Source organism: Alosa alosa, chromosome 24 (genome assembly GCF_017589495.1).
Source record: "Alosa alosa isolate M-15738 ecotype Scorff River chromosome 24, AALO_Geno_1.1, whole genome shotgun sequence".
Lineage (NCBI taxonomy): Eukaryota > Metazoa > Chordata > Actinopteri > Clupeiformes > Clupeidae > Alosa > Alosa alosa.
In genome coordinates this window covers 3,418,352-3,441,855 of record NC_063212.1, presented here as the reverse complement: position 1 = coordinate 3,441,855, position 23,504 = coordinate 3,418,352, and the positions used below count along the sequence as shown (strand labels likewise).

The 23,504-nt window shown below is 42.7% G+C and overlaps 3 protein-coding genes across 3 annotated transcripts in view; 1 reads left to right on the top strand and 2 right to left on the bottom strand.

Annotated features, from left to right (window-relative positions):
* The window catches only part of pik3c3 (phosphatidylinositol 3-kinase, catalytic subunit type 3), a 17,201-nt gene extending 8,502 nt beyond the window's left edge, over positions 1-8,699 (bottom strand). The window contains exons 1-10 of the mRNA XM_048237032.1: positions 8,217-8,699; positions 6,935-7,123; positions 6,280-6,423; positions 5,772-5,901; positions 4,049-4,135; positions 3,233-3,328; positions 2,779-2,850; positions 1,937-2,041; positions 1,626-1,718; positions 963-1,148 (exon numbers count right to left, since the gene is read on the bottom strand). Of these exons, the coding sequence (XP_048092989.1) occupies positions 963-1,148; positions 1,626-1,718; positions 1,937-2,041; positions 2,779-2,850; positions 3,233-3,328; positions 4,049-4,135; positions 5,772-5,901; positions 6,280-6,423; positions 6,935-7,123; positions 8,217-8,275 (1,161 nt within the window). The 5' untranslated portion in view covers positions 8,276-8,699. The remainder of the gene's footprint in view (positions 1-962; positions 1,149-1,625; positions 1,719-1,936; positions 2,042-2,778; positions 2,851-3,232; positions 3,329-4,048; positions 4,136-5,771; positions 5,902-6,279; positions 6,424-6,934; positions 7,124-8,216) is intronic.
* Positions 8,700-13,432: 4,733 nt separating this feature from the next.
* Positions 13,433-15,130, top strand: msmp1 (microseminoprotein, prostate associated 1). The gene is made up of 3 exons (XM_048237031.1): positions 13,433-13,734; positions 14,511-14,619; positions 14,965-15,130. The coding sequence occupies exons 1-3, from the start codon at positions 13,641-13,643 to the stop codon at positions 15,128-15,130; spliced, it is 369 nt and encodes a 122-aa protein (XP_048092988.1). The 5' UTR covers positions 13,433-13,640.
* Positions 15,131-16,608: 1,478 nt separating this feature from the next.
* Positions 16,609-22,658, bottom strand: rgp1 (GP1 homolog, RAB6A GEF complex partner 1). Its single transcript, XM_048235867.1, has 9 exons — positions 22,405-22,658; positions 21,701-21,816; positions 21,170-21,303; positions 20,156-20,239; positions 19,646-19,795; positions 18,721-18,873; positions 17,945-18,072; positions 17,390-17,567; positions 16,609-16,905 (listed from the first exon to the last, which is right to left on the bottom strand). Exons 2-9 carry the CDS (start codon positions 21,814-21,816, stop codon positions 16,682-16,684), a joined length of 1,167 nt encoding a protein of 388 aa, XP_048091824.1. The 5' UTR covers positions 22,405-22,658; the 3' UTR covers positions 16,609-16,681.
* Between the last annotated feature and the right edge of the window lie 846 nt (positions 22,659-23,504).

Genomic DNA, 23,504 nt, shown 5'->3' with positions numbered 1-23,504 from the left:
CCACTTAATCATCAGTCTGTTATGAAAACAACTTCAGCCTCTCCTTCACACACACACACACACACACACACACACACACACACACACACACACACACACACACACACACACACACACACGTAGCGGTGTCACGATTTTGATCAATTGAAATTACATCTCAATCTCGAACTTCGAACTCAAAGGTAGAATCGATGCAGCCACACCCCCAATGTTACGTCCAGCATGTATGCCAAGACCAAACACACACACACACACACACACACACACACATGTGCTGAACTGTGGCGTCAACACTCCTCTAATTTTAGGCTGCAGCCAGTTAAAAAATACACATCAACCGACCAAAATCAAAGCCCCTCTTGCTACTCTGAAATCACCAGTGTGGAAGTATTTTGTCGTTCATTTACGTCAATTAACACTAACTTAGCCTACTCAACTTAGCTAGTGAAAAGATGATCTAGTTACAGTCCAAAATTACTTTAAGGCTTAAAATGCACATTGATAAGTACATCCATGAACACTAACCTTGGGTCTCAGTGTGCTGAAACAATCAAATTATCATTCTGTGTTATCATTTCACTATATTGACATCTCCGTTTAATGTTTGTTCTGTTTACAACCTCACGGTTGGAACGGTTCAAAATAAAAAGCAGTTTCAAAATAAAAGCCCCCCGAAACAGAATAGGAAAAGGCCAAAAAAAGTAAATAACATATAAGGAATGTATTAATAGCATTATTAAAAAAAGATTGAAAATTAAATCGAATCGTGACTTTAACATCGAAAATTAAATCGAATCAAGGATTTGGAGAATCGTGACACCCCTAACACACACACATACACACAGGCCATTAGCAGATGAGCCATAGCATAACGTTGTATGGTAGGGTTGGTGAACAGGGATGAGAACAACTTCAGCAACACACACACACACACACACACACACACACACACACACACACACCTCGTCGTCGGCCTGCTCCAGACGGGCCACGGCGTAGCGCCGGACGGTGGGGTTGGTGAAGTGCGAGGAGAGCAGCTCCAGTGAGTCCTCCACGTCCATAGGCCTCCACTTCCCCAGCAGCTCCAGCGCCTGCTTGGCCTCCTGGGGCAGCGCCCAGTTCACACACTTCAGGAACTTAGTCAGGGCCTGCAAGAGCATCCGCACACACACACACACACACACACACACACACACACACACAAACACACACACACACACACACACACACACACACACACACACACACAGAGAGAGACAGTCACGGACAAATGCACAAATCATATCCAAGCACACACCCACAGAATCCTCCATATTAGGGGAGCAGGCATCCATACACACTGCATGTTGAAGACAGCCCACACATGTGCACATGTCTGGTGACCAAATTTCCACATAACACAGAGTTCCTTCAATAAATGATTTCATACATTAAAGTTTGATTTTAAAATTGCACTCATATAATAATTTTATGGCATATTGCTCATTCATGCAGTAATGTCATGCACTGACTGCCTACTGTGTCACTGAAGTCATAAAATAGAACATAGAGACACACACACACAGACACACACACACACACACACACACACACACACACACACACACACACACACACACACAGACCTTCTCCTGAGTGGTGAGGTAGTAGCGAAACTTCCACACCAAGTCCTGCTCCTCAGAGTTCAACAGCTTGGTTGGAGGGTAGCTGACGATGATCTGCCAAGGACACACACACATTTTAACACATTTCTCACACATACACACCCACACACACACACAGGTCACCCTTCATGCTACCAATGCAACAATGCACACAAACAGCAAAAAAAACAAAAACACACAACATTATTTAAAATATGCAATCTAATAATTTATCGAAGTTAAAATCGACAGTTTACATGTAGACATTTATAAGCATACTACTTTTTACTGACATTTAGCTGGTCTCTTGTAGCAGCGTTGGGCTTCAAGTCGTGGTCAGAGGGTCCACTCCTCAAGCTACGAGCCAGTTTATGGTGCTTACTCTCCACCAGATTCTCCTGTCAGATCGAAAGATATTAAAGCAAAGTGTGTGTGTGTGTGTGTGTGTGTTGATGGTGGGGTGTGCTGAGTGTTAAATAAATATGTGACCGATTGTCTATATCTATGTCAGTCTAACAGTTTTGTACTACCTGTATGTCAACATGTGGTTTATGTGCTGAGTGTGTGTATTATGTGGGGTGTGTGTGTGTGTATGTGTGTACTGTATATGTGTATGTGTGTGTGTGTGTGTGTGTGTGTGTGTGTGTGTGTGTGTATACAGCTCTGGAAAAAGTTAAGAGACCACTGCACATTTTTCTGATGTCATCCTACGGTTGCTGAATGACATTCGAATGAGTTGACAGTCAAATTTGCAGTGATCTCTTAATTTTGAATATGATTTTATATTTGAAAATGTCACTCTCCTACCACAGAATTACATCAGAAAAATGTGCAGTGCTCTCTTAACTTTTTTCCAGAGCTGTATATCGTGTATGTGCATACATGTGGGGTGTGTGTGTGTTTGTATATGTGGGGTGTGTGTATGTAAGAGCGTATGTGTATTATGTGGGGTGTCTGTATGCGTGTGAGTGTGTGTATATATATATATGTGTATGTGTGTGTGTGTGTGTGTGTGTGTGTGTGTGTGTGTATGTGTGTACTGTATGTGTATACATGTGGGGTGTGTGTGTGTATCCATGTGTATTATGTGGGGTGTGTGTATGTGTGTACATGTGGTGTGTGTGTGTGTTCTCACCATGCACATCTGGGGGTCTGGCACTTTGACAATATCTGAGCTGCTGAGATGAGGGGTGGCATCATCCCCATCCTATCAGGAATGAGAAATAAACACCATTAACCAATCAACAGCCAGTATTCAGGCATTCACAATGCTCATCATTGAGCAGCTCGGTAAGCATTATCCAGTCAGCAGCTAGCTCTAAAGCCCACTCAGACTGCAAGCGACAACAGACCATGAAATGTTAACTCAATTCAGCAATTACAGGCTAAATAACCACTGCCGACAAAGCCAGTACAATTTGAATTTTTGAGGCAACAAGTGATGAGTGAATCGGCGAAGTTCATCCCGAATGAAAACTATCAATCACTATTTTTCTGTTTCCTTCTCACTCTCTCTTTCTCATCATTAAACACACACACACACACACACACACACACACACACACACACACACACACACACACACACACCTTCTCATAGTAGACAATGCTGTACTCTCTCTCGCCAGTCTTCACCCTGGGAAACTCCACCATCAGGTACATAAAGTTGGAGCTGCGCTTCTCGCTCTGAAAACCAACCACACACACACACACATTTTTTTTATCATGCAATAAAATCATAGTAGTAACTAGGGCTGTCAATCGATAAAAAAAATAATCTAATTAATTACATACTCTGTGATTAATTAATCTAAATTAATCGCATTTATAATTTTTGCTGTGAAAGTATTTTAAATATTTAAATTCAAATGAATCATTGAATAATCATCATTAGTGACATTAAAGTTCAAAAACTATTTTATTATTATTTTCACCGTTCAAATAATGGCCATAATAATCTATGATATGACCTAATATGCTGAGGAAATAAATTCAAAAGTGCTTCGGGAAGAAGTTTTTTTTTTCACATACAAGGCATTTCAGGCCACAGATATAACCAAGGGGACACAATGAAAATAAATAAATAAAAAAACACTCCCCTCTAAGTCAACACTTATTTCTTTGCATTGATGTGCGACTATAGAGTTGATGAACTCCGGTGATATGGAAATTCCTTGCTGCAGACATTGCAGAGGACTTTATTTTTAACACTTTATTTTTATCAACACCATCAGGCCGTTTTTTAAAAGTAAATGTTCCAATCAATGATCCAGGCAGCACATTTTCTTCTGTTCTTCATTTTACAGTCTAATTTTTACTGACTAGAACGTAGTATAAGTATACGTAAGTATAAGTATAAATACGTGTGTGTGTCAGAGTGAGTCAGTCTTCTTTTAGATATCTCACCTCATTGATCATCTCTATCTCTCGGAAGGTCAGCCGATCCAGCCAATCCACCTTAACCATGTGACCTTGCCTATGGGCCTTAGTCAACTAGTGAAATGAACAGAGAAAAAGAATGACAGACACACAGAGTGGGCAAGGGACAGAGAGAGGAAGATGTGGGGCACATTACAGAAGCTTGAGGGAAGAACCCCACAATGGAATACCACGTGAGCAGTGAGCACAGACCAGCCAACACAAGCATCATACCTCAACGTGCCTCAACAGCCAATCAAATGCAAGGACACTCTCAAACTCAGAATTCAGTTAGTAGCATATGTAACTTTAATAAATCCAAAGCATTAAACAAAATTATCTTTAAATCATGTACCCTTGTCTTTTTGACAAAACACACACATGACCAACATGGGAAAAGAGCTCAGGGACATGTCAAATGGTAGAGTGTACCTGGGACACCTGTTAGTCAGCACAGCACACACAGTGCAGTGAGCAAAATTCAAGTCAACCAGCCAGGATGCTTCACAAACTGACAGTGCTAGTTAAATAGCGAATCATAACATTAGATACAAGCAAGTCTCTAAAAAGACACCTAATTACAGTGCTCAAGACCTGCCCAACTATGTAACTAGGTAAGTGCATAATTTTACACACCACAACATATCCACTCAACTATAGATGAAATATGTGCATACATAGGCCCAAACAACACACTCATCCACATTCTAATGTACATTCTAAATACACACACACAGACCCACCCACCCATCCCAAACACACACACACATACACACACATATATACATACACACACAGATACAAAAACACACCCGTCCCTAGCCTTCTCTCTCAATTCCTACTCACATCACTCAGAATCTCCAGGTCTGGCCCCTGGAACAAACAAGGGTAAGATGCAACTAGGAACAGGTCATCTCTTCAGCTCTCTTTCTGTCTCTCTGATCTCTCTGATGCGTACACACACACACACACACACACACACACACACACACACACACACACACACACACACACACACACATCGCTTTTATGGACCTTTTTATGGACAACATCGCTTTTATGGACCTTTTCAATCTGTTCCTGGAAAGTTTCAGGTTTAATCAATGCAGCCAAGTTGTGATTAAAATGCATCAGACTGTAGTGTGCTCAATAAAATGTCAACTTTAAAATCGCTTTTTTTTTTTTATCCTTGAGTTACCCTGGAAATCCAGAGTTCTTCGCGAGAGCACAATGAAATTGTCTCTGCGAGACACTCTGGCAATGAGCAATGATGCACGTTACTTTTTCCCCTTGCATTCCGGGGAACCAGCTAAACTGATGAAGACAGCACTGCAACATTGGAGGACAGTAAACATTGGTCTAGTGTTATCCAATTGCGTGCAGTGAGATTTTTAAATGCATGCTTGTTGCTGCCCCTCGAGTTGGACCATTACATTGTTCGTGGCCAGACCCTTGATCTTTCTAGATTACCAGGGTCTGGATTTTCCAGGCTATCCTTGAGTTACCATGACAGGCTTCGGTAAAATGACTGCAATTAAAATGGTGAAATTTCGTCTTTCCTTCAGGTAACCACCTTTTTTCTTATTCACTTCCCCCAAAAAAGCATAAACTGAACCATGACTAAAAAAAATCAAGGTATGAACCGAACCATGGATTTAGTGCATCGTTACACTCCTAGCTCACACACAAGCACAAGTACACACACACACACCTTGGCAAGGCGGCCCATCTGGTCCTCAGCCAAGGAACTGCTGGTGCGGCCGGGGGTAGAGCTCGGGTCAGCCCCATCCCCCTCCACGCCAGGCCACACCTTTAGGTCGTGCATGCCCTGCCGGAACATTCTGGAAAGGAGAGGGAGAGGAGGAGAGTGAAGGGTAGAGAAAACATTCACTTGAAGAGATGGCCTGAGAGCAGATAAAAGCCCAATCCATGCTACACTTCACATGACCTTCTTCCATCAAAATTAATTTCAGAGTGCTGTTCAAACTTCCCATCTGCAAAACAGAGAGAGATAGATAGATAGATAGATAGATAGATAGATAGATAGATAGATAGATAGATAGATAGATAGATACTGTAGATAGATAGATAGATAGATACACAAAGACACGGAGCTACTTTGACATGCTACCACTCTTGTCGACGCCGGAACCTTAGAAAAAAAAACCCTACATAATGTTTCTGTTAACTCAGAACCATCATGTCTTCTAAATACTGACCCGTGTTTGCCAAATAAGGTGACAGTGGTGCCCCCTACGGGTGTGGCTCTGCCAGGTCCATAGACGTCCCACACGGTCAAAGCCACCTGGGCACTCTGAGGGAGGTCAGGGTACTTCAGGGGCAGTCGCAGCCACTCGTTCCAGCTGGACAAAGTGGGGTCACACACAAACGCGTAGCACAAAGGCATTAGCATTAAACACACACACACACACGCAGTTAGTAACTCAAATAATTGGTAAGCAATTAGTAACTAACGGCACATACACACACTTCCTGTCCACAGATATTAACAACCAAAATGATAACACACCTAATAACTAGGCAAAATGAATTTGCTAATTTAACTATGGGTAAGAGTAAAAATCGATGAGTCAGCTCAATGCTCCCACACTCAACACGATAGCTATAGTTCATACCCGAGAACATTGCTTTTTGACAGACTGTGCACTCATGCCATATGGTTGCCTTTTAAATTAAGGTCCATGGTCAATATTGAATAATAAATACATACAAAAGCCAGGACTAAAACAAGGAAAGATTCTGGGCCTGAAGTTCACATAAATGGCCCTAGCCATTACAGAATAAATATCTATTTTCATATCTCCAACAACCCAGGCCATACCTATATTGCCGCACCATGCAACACAAACTTACTTCCACCGTGTGCTGAAGGCCTTGTACGAGGTGCGTACAGGCAGGGCGAGAGGCTTTCCCTCTGCAAACACCTGACAGGTGACATACAGGTCTGAGCAGCTCTCCTGGTAGAGGCCGGAGAAGCGCAACATGGGGTCCTCCAGCAAAGCCTTATAGCTCTTCCTCTCCCGACGGCCCTCCAGGCTACCTCTGGAAGAAAGGAGGAGAGCAGAGTGGACAGAAGAGAAGGGAGAAGAGAAGAAATTAAGACAAAGGAGATGAACACGAGAGAAGATAAGCAATATAAATGAAGAGAGCAGAAACAAGGATATGTAATAACTTCACATTGTGTATGTGTGTATTTATGTGTGCGTGTGTGTGTGTGTGGTACAGAGACATTTGTTGACAATTTACTGGTGTGGCCATACTGTTACATGCAAGTAAGTTTACTCTAGTCAACAGGACACAAATGATAATGACCGCTACTGACTTTGATACTTGGTCACTTAACCACCACCTCCACTACTGTTGCAATGAAAGACTATCTATTTTGCCCAGTGTACAGTTCTGGTCATTTGGACGCAATTGACTGGCAAATGTGATGAGTGAACTGTTGGCAACATCTGCACCAACACAAATATAGTCTTTGAAACGAGGATATGTCAAGAGATATTGCGACAACATCTACGTCTACACAGCATGCACGTGGGACTCATTGGGATGTCGGACGTCATTTGTGTGACCCTCCCAGAAAACAAAACAAAATTAAATTCGTTTACTGGCTGTCACGAGAGCGGCGCGAGGGGCGATGAGCGCTCGGAATGTAATGATGTCAGCGGGCGCGAGCCTCCGCTCGCTTCTCAAGCTCTCTCTGCGGGCTCGTTGAGCTTCGAGTTTTTTCCTTGATTCACAATCGGTTGCCATGCCTTCCCGGTAAACATTGCACAAAACAGGAGAAATCTCTCCAGAAAAGTAGCCTAAATTATAGTCTTTGTAGTTAGGTTATCAAGAGTGGTGCAGACGCTGTCATAACGAGTCTCTGAACAACATTGACAATGGGCAATGTTGTTAATACGCATCCAATAACCATGTAACTAATGTCACGGTGTTCATTTTCGAGGCGTATCGTTAGTGTTGTCGACACTAACGTTACTCGGGAGTAGTCAAAGCAATTTAACGTTATAGCTAACGTTAGCTGTGGTAGCTCGGTAGTGAAGATCCCGTATAGTGTAAGTGTGACAACTTCTCTCCAGCGCTAGGATAAGTGGTCATCAACAACAATGAGTCAGGGAAAATTACTTACATTTTCAGTTGGACGTTGATGTCCAAGTCACAACTGTAGACATAGTTAAATGTGTCCATGTTCTTTCAGTTATAAAACAGCTAGGTGAGCCGTCAGATACGAAGAAAACTATCCTCTTCCAGTAGCTTTGCAAGGCCTCGTAATCGAGACACTATGCTGGAGGAAGGAAGAACCGCTAACGTTAACAACCAGAAATCTAACGTTACCAGCACCGAGCTTTTCCCTTGTCAATAACCTACAAGCTGTGTACGTCGCAGGAAGACAGTAACGTTAATTTGTGTAAAACTGCCTGGAATGTGCAACTTAAACCCAACTTCGATGCTGTGTGATAGATAAATGACTCTACATGATGTATTTTTCCTCAACAGAAAACAACAGAGAAGCCTCAATACAGGCAAAACGAGTCGCTCCCAGTTGTATTGAGTAACGCAGCGATTGCCTATTGATCCTTGTATCGGAAATTGCTTAGTTGGACTACATAATCTAAATTTGTCATATTAACTTCCTGGTTTGGGATTTAACGGCAAGCGAAACTGGACATAAATCTCGAACGAGACCGAAGCGAGATAGTTACTTAAAGCCCCTTCTGACTCGCACACATGTTGAAAAGTATTAAAATAATTATCATACGGAAAAAATAATATAAATATTTTCTTGGTGAAAAGTCTTACAGTTTGTGTTTAAAATTATTCAATTGCTATGTAATTCACATAGCCTACAACATCCTATGATATCAGAGTGCAAAAGGTGTAGCCTACCTCCACTATCAAACAGTCTGCGCCAAACATTACGTTTTGAACCCTTCAGGCCCACTTATTATTTTCCTGTTTTTGATAAATAATAATAATATACATTTAATTGAAAAACAACTTTCATTACACCCAAGCTCACTTCACATACAGAAATTAATATAATACTAAAATAATACAAATATAAACTATATATATGCAATATAATGCACTCATCAAGTCACAATGAGTATGCTGGCCGAATGAGATGGGTTTTTACATTCTTTTTGAAGTCCATAATGGATTCACAATGCCTGTGTGACACTCTTTCTCTCAGGTGCATATTTGGGATGTTAAGTAGACCTGCTGAGGAGGATCACAGTGAACAGGTAGGTGTGTAGTTCTCCAAGAGGTCAGTAAGATAGGTGGGAACATGATTATGTAGGGCCTTGAATGTTAGGAGAAGGATTGAATGAAGAATTGGATGCGGTCTCAAACAGAAAGCCAGTAAAGCTGAATGAGCACAGGTGGTCTTGTAGATTTGGAGTGAGTGATGATCCTTGCTGCAGTGTTTTGGATTAATTGGAGCTGGTGGAGTAGCTTAATGCCTGACAGGATGGAGCTGTAATGGTCAATAACATAGGCGTTGACCAGGACTTCTGCACTGAGCTGGGTGTAGTCTTGCAATGTTCTGTACTTAGGTGGAAAAAGGCACTGTTGAAGTGTGCGTTGAAAGAAAGTGTATTGTTTAGGATTGCACCAAGACTCTTGATCTGTGTGGAACAAGGTATATGGTGCAGCCATCGATAGATAACATTTTTTACCCCAAGCCCTTTAAGGCATTTAAGTCTGTTTTACCTGCTCTCTCTGTCTGTCTGTCTGTCTCTGTCTGTCTCTTTCTCTGTCACACACACACACGCTATAGCACACACACACTCCTTGAGATTTAAGAAGTAATTTACAAAGCATTTTAGCACTATAAGTAGCACTTAAATCTGTGTGAGCTTACTAACTCACTAAGACCAATTCACAAACGATAGGAACGCAGCTGTTGTTCCACGTTGTAATGTATGTAAACCCTAGCAGCGGATACCTTATGAAGTGACATTTTTCCTGTTAAAATTGGTCTTTTGTGAATATAGGTTTTAAGAGAAAACTCTGTTAAATTTTTTTAGTGCAATTTATACGAGCACTCAGTAAGATAAAATGCTTTGTGAGTACGGCCTCTGTACAAGATGTTCTGCAGTGATGTTTTTGCTGTTGTCTTGGAACTCCTATCTCTATTTCCATGCCAGACATTACCCACAGTTTTCTCCACTTTACTGCAAGCAGATGCCTCTACTCACCGCATAAGAGTTGTAAGGTTATGAACCCAATAAAACAGAAGAAACTGTTTGTTCAGTTTTTCATTCATGGAAAGAAAGCAACTATTTCTCTCTCAGATGACACAGATGATCTTTCTCACATCGTTTCAGCTCAGAAAGAAAGCAGAGAGCTGAGGCACCTGTCCTACCCCCCTCCTCCCTCGACTAAGTTAGATAATGATGCATAAAAGTATTAATTAGATAAATTAATCAACTAACTAAATCTGTCAAAAAGATGTAATGTTTTTGCAGTAACCAAGACATAATAGGCTAGAAGTTGTCACTTCTAGCCTATTAAACACACTTATACAAATGTGTGGGTTCACTTATGCCCCCCCTCTCTCTCTTACACATGCACACACACATTACTTTTACAGTTTACAGTCAACACACACACACACACACACACACCTGACCATATAGCTTCATGTATACTTACAATACAGCAGCAACACTATGTATTGTATTCATGATCATGCAATTATTCTCTTACTCTCTCACTGCCTCAATTCTCTGTATGTCTCACACACACTCACACACACACGCACACACACACACACACACACGCAGGGGGTATTTAGCTGGTCAGGTTTTCCATGGCCTGGATAGGGTATAATTCCAGCCAGAACCAAGGGAAAGTGTTTGATTGTGCGGAACGCATCAATCTGCAAGCCACAGTCCAGTCATGGTGATTGGCTTAAGTGGTCAAGCATTTCTTCAGGGCATAGCTTGCGTAAGGGCATAAGTTGAGCAGTCAGCATGATGCTGTGCATTTCTGTTGAGTGCTAAGGCTGTTCCATGGCTGTGCTCCATTAGGATTATAGTTAGATCCCAACTGGAGCCTCAGAAACTAGCTACATCAACCACTAGTTCAAGTGTGGGTACATGGTCTTGACCATGGTATCAGCAGGTGCAATTTTGCCTGTGTCAGCAGCTGTATAAGTGGCACACATGTCACTGATGGAACAGACAACAATGTCTGCATTTTAAAGATAAACTCAAGAGTAAAAATAAATAAAAGGTTCAGTGACACAAATTCTGAGGTATCTACTTGCAGCCGTATCAATAATCCTGTGAATTGACTATTCATCCGACATAGTTGCCTGTGTCTTCCGTTTTGACTGTGCCACAAAACAGTGAACAACACCTAGTTTTGTGTGCATGGGCTTTTGAGCAGTATACACATACAATTTTTATGAGAAACTGAACGAAAATGGGGTGTTTGGCTTTTTGCCTGTCCTCTCTTCTCACCAGTGATCGCCCAACTTCACAAACACTCTCCCCATGCATACAAAAACTCGAGTAAGTAAATCTGGGCAGATGTACAGGGGTAACTGCTAATCCCATTGCCCCCCTGTACAACTGAAGTCATACATAGAGATAATTGACCTGAAACTGCCCCCCACCTCCCTCATACATACAGAGGAGAAAGGTCATTGGGCAGCCCCACAGGGGTAACTGCCTCTATGAGGACCACTGAAGTTGTAGGCAGGGGTAAATCTGAGTCATCGCAGAGGAGACCAAGTTCGTGGAAGCCATGCAGTAGCATTACGTTCTGCGGTTGATTGACAGAGGAACTTTCAACACCTCACAGTCTACTATTGGGGGGGTGGAGATGGGGAGGGGCAGGTCAGGGGTGTATAGCAGAGCAACAGAGCCCCTGCGGACTCCCTTCTCCCACAATGCACCCCAGACGGCCTTGCTATCGCAAGATTTTCCACCACACGCCGCCGTGTGATATAGTGGCAGAGATGAGCTAATGATGTGAGCTAATGTGAAGCTGTGTTCCCGGCTCAGAGAGCATTACCCCACATCATAAGTGATGGACACACACACACACACACACACACACACATTCCACTGCAATCGCCCATCAGAGACATGCAAATTATCAATCTAACAGAAAGGAGTAATAATAAGTGATAATAATAATAATAATAATAATAACAATAATGTAACTTTCTCATCCCAGTGACGTACACATTCACTCACTCATTCATTCATTCACTCCACAAATCCTAGAGGAGAAAGAGGAAATATTTATTCTGGAACACACACACAACACACACACACCTGCAGCAGCCCTGCAGTAAAAGTCTGATCCCAGCCTTTACGAGTTTCCTCCTCCCAACCATCTACTGGACGTCCGACCTGTGTGAGGTCATCTGCCCGAGACACCACCATGACATCACCTTCATGAGCTCAGGGGAAGCTGACACGGGTCAGTGCAGACAGCAGACAGCCACAAACATGAGTACCTGGTTACTACTTATTCATGGTGGTCCAAGAGCTTAAAGGATGTCAAGGGCACAGTTTACGCAAAGGCAGTTCTAACATTATTACCTAAAAAGGGGGACCATTGACAGACAACTTGGTGCCCAGTATTGTTACTGAGTGTTGATTTAAAGATATTATCAAAAGCTTTGGTAGGCAGACATAAGAGGTGCATGTTGATTTGACTTTATTATCTGAGGATCATTCTTATTGTTCACTCAAAGCATGTATGTGCATGTGTGATGATTTGAGAATCCTTCTGACGACATCTAGCTCACTCTTAATGGTGCCCATTTTGTTCATGATCACTGTGAACCACCTCAAATGACAGCAGACTGAGGTTAGTCCACAGTCCCCATCACCATTTCTAAGAGATGACTTCAGTCCACTATAGGTGAAAAGTTTTCAATGACCTCATTTTTGTCCTAAGCTCAGAAGAATTTCTTGAAAAGTGGACAATTTTGCAGGATTAATAAACAATTCCTTCCTGTTCCTCTCTGTCATTCACTTGTCCTCTTGGACCAGCACACTGAACCTCCTGTTCAAACTATTATGAGGCGCCCCTGGGTTCACCATGATAAAAAAGTTAAATTGCGCAGCATTAATGAACATATTCCGGTAAGCCTTTTGGAAGCCCATGGTCTCTCTCTCTCTCTCCATCTCTCTCCCTCATTCATTTCTGCCGTCTTTCTTTCTTGCCTCTCTCTCTTTCCCCACTTTTCCTCTCTTAGTCATCACAAGATGTGTCAGTGTTTCTGCCGCTAGTGGAGGTCATGCCCAGTGGTGCGGAGCAGCGCCCATCTCCGCTGAGGCCCAAACGTGCCAATACCCCCCATGCCCCCACCCCACCAGCACCAACAGGACAAACCTGCCCTCTACCCCGCCCCACCCCCGAAATACACACCTCTTCCATGCAGGGGCTCGTAAAGATCTCAGGAGTATATATGGATTACACAAGGCGAGAGAGGGATTGTGAAGCTTCAAACAGCTGAGAGAGTGTTCAAAGAAAAAGAAGAACAAGAAGAAAGATAAAGAAGATAAAGGAAAAAACAACAACCATGATGGGACACTGGCCACTCACAGTCCTGGTGACCTCTCTGCTTTGGGCTACCTGTCGAACAGCACCTGCTCAGTGTCACTTTAACTCACAAGGTGAGTATTCTTGGCAACATACATTCATGCAAACACTACAAACACTATTCAGAGACTATTCAGCTTGATCCCTCTGTGATGGGGACTTAGAGGTCTCTTGTGAATGGAAACACTAAGTGATTGCAAACCCTGTGTTTGGACTGTCAACTCTAGAAATGTACTAAAATTGTAGAACTAAACATCGGCATCATGGCATCTCCTACCATTACAACCAGTTTGACTTAGGACTTAGTAGACATCAAATCCTCTCAACATCCTGCTTTTGCAAATAATTAATTTGTTTAAGTAACATACATTTGCATTTATGGTCTTTTTCAAACAGAGTTTAAAACCTATGGTACTACATACTAGATGTGTGTATTTATTCCAGAATAATGTGAACTAAATGAGTACATAGATGCCCTACAAACAATTTGATGTGAATGTGTGTGAAAAGAGTATCAACATATATGATTCAGTAGGACAAAAGTTGCATATTGCATTGCTTTTCCAATTACAAGATGTAGCTATGAAATAACAAGACTGATTCCACAAATATTATCTTAAGTATAACAGGTTTTCTTACAGCTGCCTTTTGTATCATTATCTTAAGGTCACATCTTGTACATTATACATGTAGACTTGGTTTATCATTGGCTGCATGGGTTTACATGTGAGCATGTGTTTATGGTGGGATATGTTATTCTTTATCAGGTGTGTTAAGGTTACGTCACTGAGGACATAGGTATATAACGGAATATGCTAATTTAGTAATTTTGTGTGTGTTTGTGTTTCAGCTCTTTGTGAGTATGAGGGCAGAAGCTACTCTCTGGGGGAGAGCTGGATGGAGAGTGGCTGTATTCAGTGCACCTGCCTGCACCCTGTGGGAGTGGGCTGCTGTGAGACGTGAGTCCTCTCTCTCTCTCTCATGCTAGTCAACCTACTGTCTACTATTACTGTCAAACAAAAAGATCCATTCATATTTTCTCTCACCCAAAGACATGCTTATTGTCCTATTCAAACAGAGACAAACGGCAACTATTTTCTCTTTCTAATTGCTTAGACACACAATCAAAAGGATTCAGTGCCAACTCTTCACTCTCTCCCTGTGTAGAGACAAGCACACCTCCAAAAACTAATGGATAGTGGTGCAACAATCTTATTGCAAAGGATTTCTGTTGAGCTTCACTGCCCCACTTGACCAACACACCTGTCTCTTAACCAACACACCTGTCTCTCCTCTCCCTGTAGGGTCCACAGGCCGGTGGACTTCCCTGCCTGGTGCGAGGTGCGTGTGGAGGCTCTGACCTGCACCGTGCGTCTTGTGCAGAGCGCCGACCCCCGCTTGCCCTGTGTCTCCCACGGCAACAGCCTCGACCCCAGCCATGGGACCCTGGGCATGCAGCTGGGGAGATAAGCAGCCATCACCTCTCTACCTGCACTCGAGCCCACGACCCACCTGTCCAATATCAACCCTGCTTTGAGTCCGTCTGAAGACGTCTCATGTGCTTCTGCAGTATAGCCATTTGAACTCACTCCAGATCACTATCAGACTTCCATCTATCAGAAGTCCATCGATCCTGGCAAATTGTTATTGGTATTCAACAGTTCAACAACCAATCAAATTCCAAGCTCCTGAAGCAATTTCTTGATTGGCTAAAATGGAGCATAGCTTAATCCAAACCACCTTTTCTCATTTACAAAGCCAGGAAACAACAGCTTTTGGATTATACACACAAAACAGTGTAGCTAGGGGACTAGTCTGCACCTTTAATTGCCTGTGCTTGCATATTGCATATGCCCTCTGTTGCACCCAACTCTTGTTCCTAACTTCTTTCCCCAGATGTGGACTGTCAATTAGTCTCTATGTTCGAAAAGTATGATTCCTTATGTTTCCTGAATGTACAATACTAATGCTATTAGCCATAGAATCCACTGTGTTGAGCACAGGTGGAAAAGAAAGGGTGCAAAAAAAAAAAAGGGTTCTTTTGTCCAAGCAACAGTTTGCACACAGCACACACACATATGCACTCACGCTATTGTCCCTGTGTAAACTGCGTCGGCAAACACACACAGCACACGTGTAATCTACCTGCTGCACACACGCACACATTCAAATGTATATCATACAGTATATAATCCCTTGTAGAATAAGATCATACCAATACATATGCATGTCACCTGTGGTGTGAGCAAACACACACACACACACACACACACACACATGTACATAAATGCATGTACAGTAATATATGACAGTACTTAATATTCCATGTGTTGTATAAGCACCTCAAACTGGTTAAATAAAAATAAAGCTCAATTGTAACAGCATCTGAAGGTTTTGTGTTGATTTGAATGCTGTGCGTTCAAAAAACAGCAGTCGCTACAAATATGTGTGGTTTTATTTTGAGGTCAAAAAACACATGTCCAACTCTCGAGAACTTCAAGCCTCTGTGTCTGTGTTACACACATGCACACACGCACTCACACAGACACACACACACACACACACACACACACACACACACACACACACACACACACACACAGACAGTTGAAATACATAATGGTGGACCATATAGTCAGTCAGAGGTCCCTAAGCTCTCCCATTTGAGAGAGAACTGAAATAAAACATAATTGTAGTTGCAACAAGGAGGAACATAATAAAAAAGCTTTTAGTAAGAAATCCCCTATATACACTCCCAGACATGCACACACACGCAGGCACGCACGCACACGCACACTTGAAACATTAAAACCTGACTTGATTAAATTTCAAGAGATTTACCCACAGTGCATAGGCAACCGTTAAGAAAGATTGTTAAAACACACACACACACACACACACACACACACACACAAAACTCTGTACTTACACAACAGAACCCCCACACCACACACACACACAGCACACACACATCTTTCTCTCACACACTAACTAACTCTCTCACACACGCAGACATTAATATCAAATGTTAATGCTGTTGGTCCCTGTAAACTGGGAAACGTAAGCTGCCAGTGCCGGATTGGTGGGAAGCACTTTGATTGGCAAGTCCCAGCTGAAGGTGTCCACGTCTACGTGGTCCGCTCCTGTCCAAATCGTAACCTCTGATTGGTTCTGCAGCACAGTGGGCGACTCCACAGGCTCTCTGGATGTCACAAACTCAAAGTGCAGACGCCATCTCAGGGTGACTAGGAGAGAGAGAGAGAGAGAGAGAGAGAGAGAGAGAGAGAGAGAGAGAGAGAGAGAGAGAGAGAGAGAGAGAGAGAGAGAGAGAGAAAGACAGAGAGAGACACACACACACACACACACAGTGATCATCAAGGGTCAGTCTAAGAAAATGTCTGAATATGTTTTAAGTTACTGATACCCATTAGGGTCACCTTGACATGTTAGGGTAGCTTGAGTGTGTACAACATGCAATTAACATCAGCCTTTTTCTCTTGCATGTAGATACACTGAATCCTAAATAGCAGTGGTGTAGTGTATGAATTCTGTATGACAGTGCATGTGTATGTGCTTCTGTGATTCTGTGTTTGTGCTAGTGTTTCCATTATGGTGGTGTATACATTGCAGATGAAACCTGATGCTATGCTATAAACAGATATAATATATGTATGGCCCTGTGTGTGTGTGTGTGTGTGTGTGTGTGTGTGTGTGTGTGTGTGTCCTTACTGATGTCAGTGCTGAATCCTGGCGTCACATTGAGAGGTATGGGCAGGGAGAAGTGGCTGGATGCAGTGTGCAGGCAAGACTCTAGGTGGCGCCCATGAGAGGTTACACTCAATGGTGGAGCTGGCTTCCTCTGGTACATAGAGTTCACCTCCTCTTCGGACTGTAAACTAACAGAATACTACACACACACACACACACACACACGGTTGTAAATTCAGTGATGTATTTAATTTACTTGATTAACTTCAAAGTCCTCAACAAATGCAAATTCCTTCTTTTTCAACTTAATAGCATATGGACAGAAAATCTGTATTACATTTCCTTTTAGCATATTGCAACCTCTGTTGAACAACCAGGGGTCTATTATTTTACAGCATGACTTTTTTTTCTGCTCTGGAGGTGAATAATAAATAGTTCTTTGGAATCACTGACATTTGACTGGTAAGTTTTCCTGCAACTAAATACTTGCTTTATGTTCAGAGTGTGATAAGCATTTTCATTTCTGGGCAAAGCATCCCTATAAGACCAGAATTGAGAAGGGACAGTGGCTCTCACCTGTAGACAGGGGATTTCCCCCTCGGAGAAGGTAAAAGTGCCGATGATGTCCTCCCCGATCCGGTAGACACTCTTGAAGATACAGAACTTAGCCACCTTACCCCGTGAGTTAGTGATGTTGAAAAGATCTGAGGACAGAAAGGGCAAATCATTGAGTTAAGAAATACACATGCTTGTTAGGAAATATTGTTTTTATACTAGAAATTTGTCAGGGGGCGGAGACAGCAGGACATTTGATTGAGGCGGCTGCCTTGCCCTTTTCTATCCAGGAAAAACCCTGTTGTTCTTTTGAGACATGGCTCAATCCCATTATTTCAAAAAGAGTGCTCGGTGGAGAATAATTTCCACAACAGGTGAAACAGTGCAAAGTGTAGATCTTCTAATATGGGAAAACAAATGTTAATTAACATCACTGATGAGATCCGTTCATTTGAAAGAAGGCCTAGTCCATAGGCCACAGGTAGCAGGTGCTGGTGGAGGGGAAAATCTGAGCGAGTGAGGATCAGAGTAAGAGAGAGGAGCGAGAGCGTGCTGAACACAAAGGCCTAAAGTGTATTAAAGCTGACATTAAAGCTATCGTTTTAACACCACTATTCACCTTCCCAGATATTCTTAAAAGCATGTTTTTAGCCCCCTGGTCATTTACTTCATTTTGTGCCAAAAATTGTGAAGGACACTGTATTGTACTAGGAACAGTGACATAAGCCCATGTGCACAGTAACAAACAAACTTCCTCCACACACAATCCAGAAACACACACACACACACACACTCACGGGGGGAGCGGCGTGACGTTGTGGCCATCAGCATGTCCAACGCCTTCTCCAGGAGACTTCCGTCCCTGCGGTTGCTGCTCCCCTCCTCCTCATCCAGGAAGGGATTTGAGGGGGCCACTTCCTCGTCCTGGAGGAAATGCGGCTCCGACATGCCTGTGAGCCACACAAAGGACACACCGGATCTATTTAGCTCAACCCAACCCACACTCCCTCAGTTAAGACTACCAATGTCTGCATGTTCAATTGTCTTGGTTTTACCAAAATATGTAGACCGATATGCATTCAGGATTCTCAAAGTGCAACCGGTGGGGCCAATGGCAACCCTTTTTTTGTGTAGCTGGCGAAGATAACATGAAAGATATGTGTAACCGAGGTCGTAATTCGTCCACCCGCACACCTCCACACACACTGGCATGGGAGTCGAACGCTCTAACCACTGAGCTAAAAGCCCAGGCTCCCAACTCAGAGGTTAGAAGCGTTCTTAAGGTTAAGGCTGTGAGGATTTACACGGGCAACTAGCACACTAGCTCAGTTCGCCTCTGTTTTATATGTTTATGTATTTAGAACATAGACACACCGACGTCTGGACAGAGTCACAGGCAGAAGGTTGGGATCCAAACAAACAAAGCTGAAGTTATTACTTAACAGAGAAACATCTTCTTCATGGGGAAGAGAGCTTGTTTGCCATGTCACATTTGTGCAATGGCATTTAGAAGTGATGGGCAACCCTGTCCTGCATGCCTGCTTTGCGGTCCCATTCATCGTAGGGTAGAGTTTGTTTAGGATCCAAAATTATGCAAAAGCTAACTTAATTTTATTAGAACAATGCTGCCACAATATCAGCAGTAGTTAGCTATGCCATCTAGGATAACATTGATTGCTAGAGATTGAAAGAGTATGTCTGTGGGTGTGTGTGTGTACTCACCATGTAACACTAGTACTCTGAAAGGAACACGTAGCAGCTTGATTGGGGAGTTGACCCTCTGGCAGCCAATGGTCAGCTTATACACATACTTCACCGCCTGCCCCCTGAAACTCGGTGGACCGTCTGAGGGGACAACCTCACTGTAGGAATCTACGATTGGGTGGTAAGAGGGTAGGGATGGGGAGAAAGACAGGAAGAGCATGAGAGGATGGTCAGAGAGGATCAAATGTTGGTGTCCAGTGCTCATACTGTTACATGCGTCTGACAACAGTGAGCTTGATAACACACTCCATGTAATTGAGATGTATGATTGGTTGCAGACAATGCATACTACACTGTGGAGAAGGGCCTTTACGGATCCCGGGTATAGCATGCGGCACATGTTGCGGTTGTCTCCATACAATCAGTAGCACAAGGAATTTTTTCATCTTCCTGTGTATAGCTAAAATTGTGAAAGAGTGTGACCGTCAAAAAAGGAGTTCGTGAGAATGTATTCCGTTTTTTTCTTACAGGTTTTGCTTTCTCCTGGATCCAGGCGTAAGTCACAGAAAAGGATCTTTGGTGGAGTGTCAAGGATACACTGCCCCCTCTCTCCTGAGGAAAGAAGGGAAGAGACAACAGAACATTTCGAGAGAGGAGAGTAAGAAATTCTAATAACTGAAACTTAAGAATCCATACACTATGATAGGAGCCACATACAGAATGTGTCAGTTCAGGTTGCACAACAGAAAAAACACATGTATAAACATCAGCTACTGCCGTCCAACACTATAAGTATTCATCCAGCTTTAGCTTGTTTAGATTAGAGATATTTCCCTCAACTTCCTCTCTTTTAACCTTGCATAATAAACTCAAACCAACTTTTTTTTTTTAACCACATGTCAAACCCAAATCTGCTGCGACTGCTAATCTGCTTTGGTCCTGCAGCTTTCAGTGCCGCTATTGTGGGGAGATGAATGCATTTGTGCAACATGGGGACTAATCAGCCTAGTTTATTTAGTCATGACAGGTGGTAGGTCGCCAGTTCAATAACTTTATAATTAACCCAAAGTCATATCCGGAAAAATGCACAAAAGTTAAATAGGGGTACATCTGTCTAGTGCATCGTATAGTTGCATTGTAAAGTAGCACATGTAATACATAACAGGCCTGTTTTGATTTAAGCCTAGCCTAAACTAAAAGAGACCTCCAATGAAGACCTCCACTGAAAAGGCCGTTTAGTGTAGTCAATGTCCAAGAAATCAGCACTAATAGTTACTCCTCCACACAAGCAAAGTGTGCAAACTCTATTCCAATCATGCCATGGTCAGAGACAGGTTCTATTCACATCAATTCTTTGTGTAATCAACAACTGGGGCTGTTTTGAGCCAAGTTTTGCTTCCATGCTCAGTGGATGTGTGTGGTGAGTGAGTGAGAGAGAGAGAGAGAGAGAGAGAGAGGAATGGGTGTGTGTATGTGCATCATGCATGACTGCAAGAAAGATTGTGTTTGTTTGTGCGTGTCTGCTTCTGCCGGTGTTCTAACCTCTGCTGGGAATGAGCACTGTGTCGCTCTCAGCCTGCACATCCTGCTTGTTCCCCTGAGAAGGCAGTGCCACCCTGCTCTCGCTGGCGTGGAACTGGCAGTGGATCTGAGCACTGGCCCATGCCAGCATCTCACTGGCCACAAGGGGGGAAAAGGAGTACACAACCATCACAGTAGGCAGTCCGATCGAAAATAATGGATAGTAAACAGGCAGAGGTTGAATACAATGTTGGAATTAAAACAAAGATTGACAGCTATATGCAGCCACACAACAAAATTGTCTTAGAACAAGTAGCACACTGTGATCTATCTCACTTATGCTAGACAAAGTTGAGAAGACGTAAAAGAAAACGAGAAAACAGCTTATTAACAGAGAACAGACAAGCAAGAAGAAAAACCCGCAAGTCCCACACGGAGGCAGCATTAAAATCTACTAGCAAAGTAAGATGACAGTTAATCAGTGAAAGCAAACCGGAGTGACAGAAAACCGAGAGCCACAGAGAGGCTGACGCCAAATGTAGCCTAGCCTACCTGCTAGCGGAGGTGGATAGATGAGACATCGGGTTGGTGAACGTGATAAGGCACTCCAGGAGCTCCCCGGTTAGGAACACCGGGCCGCGTGCCATGGAGGCCACCACCTCGATCATCTGCCCGACATACGAGATAAATTAGCAGGACCATCAGATAGAGTTAGCACTACAAGTTATCCAGCCTAACACACTGTGGACAAGCAAATGGCTATGCCATCAGATGTCAGTTCTTTCACTCACAAATTCTACCACATGCTTGCGGGGGTCATCGCGTGTTTGGGAGACATCCAAAACGTATTAAACAGTCCAAAGCTAATACACCAGCAAAAACATTTAACATCGCTAGCGTTATAGTATGACAATGTATAGATATTTAATGAGCTAGCTAACTTATGCCATCACGTTATACTTCGCAATCTAGCAGTTAAAATTACACGACATGAATTTGATACACCGTTACATGAGATTAAATACGAATTTACCCTCATCGCCCACTGATACACCATCAAAATGAGTAAAACACTGAAACAGTGTCTCACTATTAGCCTTTAAATGACCAAACTACCCACACCAGTTAGGCTAATTTTGATACATAGCTAGGCTAACGTTGCCCCTCATACTTAGCTCGATAACCAATTTTGAGCTATAGTCTTAATCGATGCCCCTGTCCGCCGGTACAAACTACTGACAAGATTGAGAAGTTACCTTTGAGTTGCTTGCAACCACCTCTCGGCTGGCTAGTCTTCTCAATACCAAATTATAGATATAAAAAGAAATATAACAACCGGCGAAAAAATATCCAAGTTGGCTACATCCACTCAGCTGTGATCAAGCCAGATCAAAACCAAAACAACACAGCATAATACCCTGCACTACCAAGCGTTTTCACTACGTTTCTAAAATGACGAGGCGTGTGTATTAAACCTCACTACAGTGCATCCTGTGGCTGTACTTAGTTTTGTATGACATTGACAGCCCTTCAGTAAGGTAAGCCTAATTCCATTTGTTTTACGGTCATGGATCTGCTACCCCCGATTATCTCAGGTAACATGATATCAGAACCGTTAACGTGATACGAGCATGATATGTCAAGGTATCCAGCCAACATTTCAACGTAACATAGGGGAAAGTGGGGTGGGGGGATGTATGTTACACCTTACAAAGACTATATTGTCGGCATCTCAAATACACACGGGCTATCATACTATGAAATACAATAACAATCAGTCAACATGTTAAATGTAGGTGTGAGGTTATGGTTGGCCCATGAAACGTCGCCGTGGCATATGTTGACGCACCACTTTATAACATGCAGGGGGTTTCAAAAAAGTATCGTTGAGATTTTCTAAAATAAATAAATAATGCATTTATTTTAACAATATCAAAATAAATACAACATCTTTGGATACATAGTGGTATAGACTGTGATCGGAAAAAAAATATTGATAACATACAACTCTACGCTGGTTTTCTCAACAACTCCCCTTATCACATAATTTGGTGTAATCTCGAACAGGGGGATTACTTGTTTCAAACTCGCCTGGGCGGAGTGATATCCTTACCCATGCTATTTACAGGGATGGGAAAGCTGCAGGAAATCTTGATGGTAAACTCCAATGTGAAGCCTTTGTAGACTACTATCAATACCGCTAAGTTAACGTTGCAGCATACATTTCCGATTCATTTACGAACGTACCAGCCGACAAGACATGGGACATCTTATACAATCAGCGAAAAATCCTAACAGACCAGAAACACAGAGAAAGGGTCCCAAGGCCCAAGAAGTGTTTGCACTTCAGATGTTG

What these genes read in the sequence shown, in the direction of transcription:
- rgp1 (XM_048235867.1), bottom strand. Translation starts at nt 21,816, where the DNA reads ATGATCGAGGTGGTGGCCTCCATGGCACGCGGCCCGGTGTTCCTAACC. An exon ending in TCCAGGAGAAAGCAAAACCT is followed by an intron (nt 19,796 to 20,155) that starts GTAAGAAAAAAA and finishes ACCCAATCGTAG; the next exon opens with ATTCCTACAGTGAGGTTGTC. An exon ending in AACGTCACGCCGCTCCCCCC is followed by an intron (nt 18,073 to 18,720) that starts GTGAGTGTGTGT and finishes TTCTGTCCTCAG; the next exon opens with ATCTTTTCAACATCACTAAC.
- msmp1 (XM_048237031.1), top strand. Translation starts at nt 13,641, where the DNA reads ATGATGGGACACTGGCCACTCACAGTCCTGGTGACCTCTCTGCTTTGG. An exon ending in GTGTCACTTTAACTCACAAG is followed by an intron (nt 13,735 to 14,510) that starts GTGAGTATTCTT and finishes TTTGTGTTTCAG; the next exon opens with CTCTTTGTGAGTATGAGGGC. An exon ending in GGAGTGGGCTGCTGTGAGAC is followed by an intron (nt 14,620 to 14,964) that starts GTGAGTCCTCTC and finishes CTCTCCCTGTAG; the next exon opens with GGTCCACAGGCCGGTGGACT.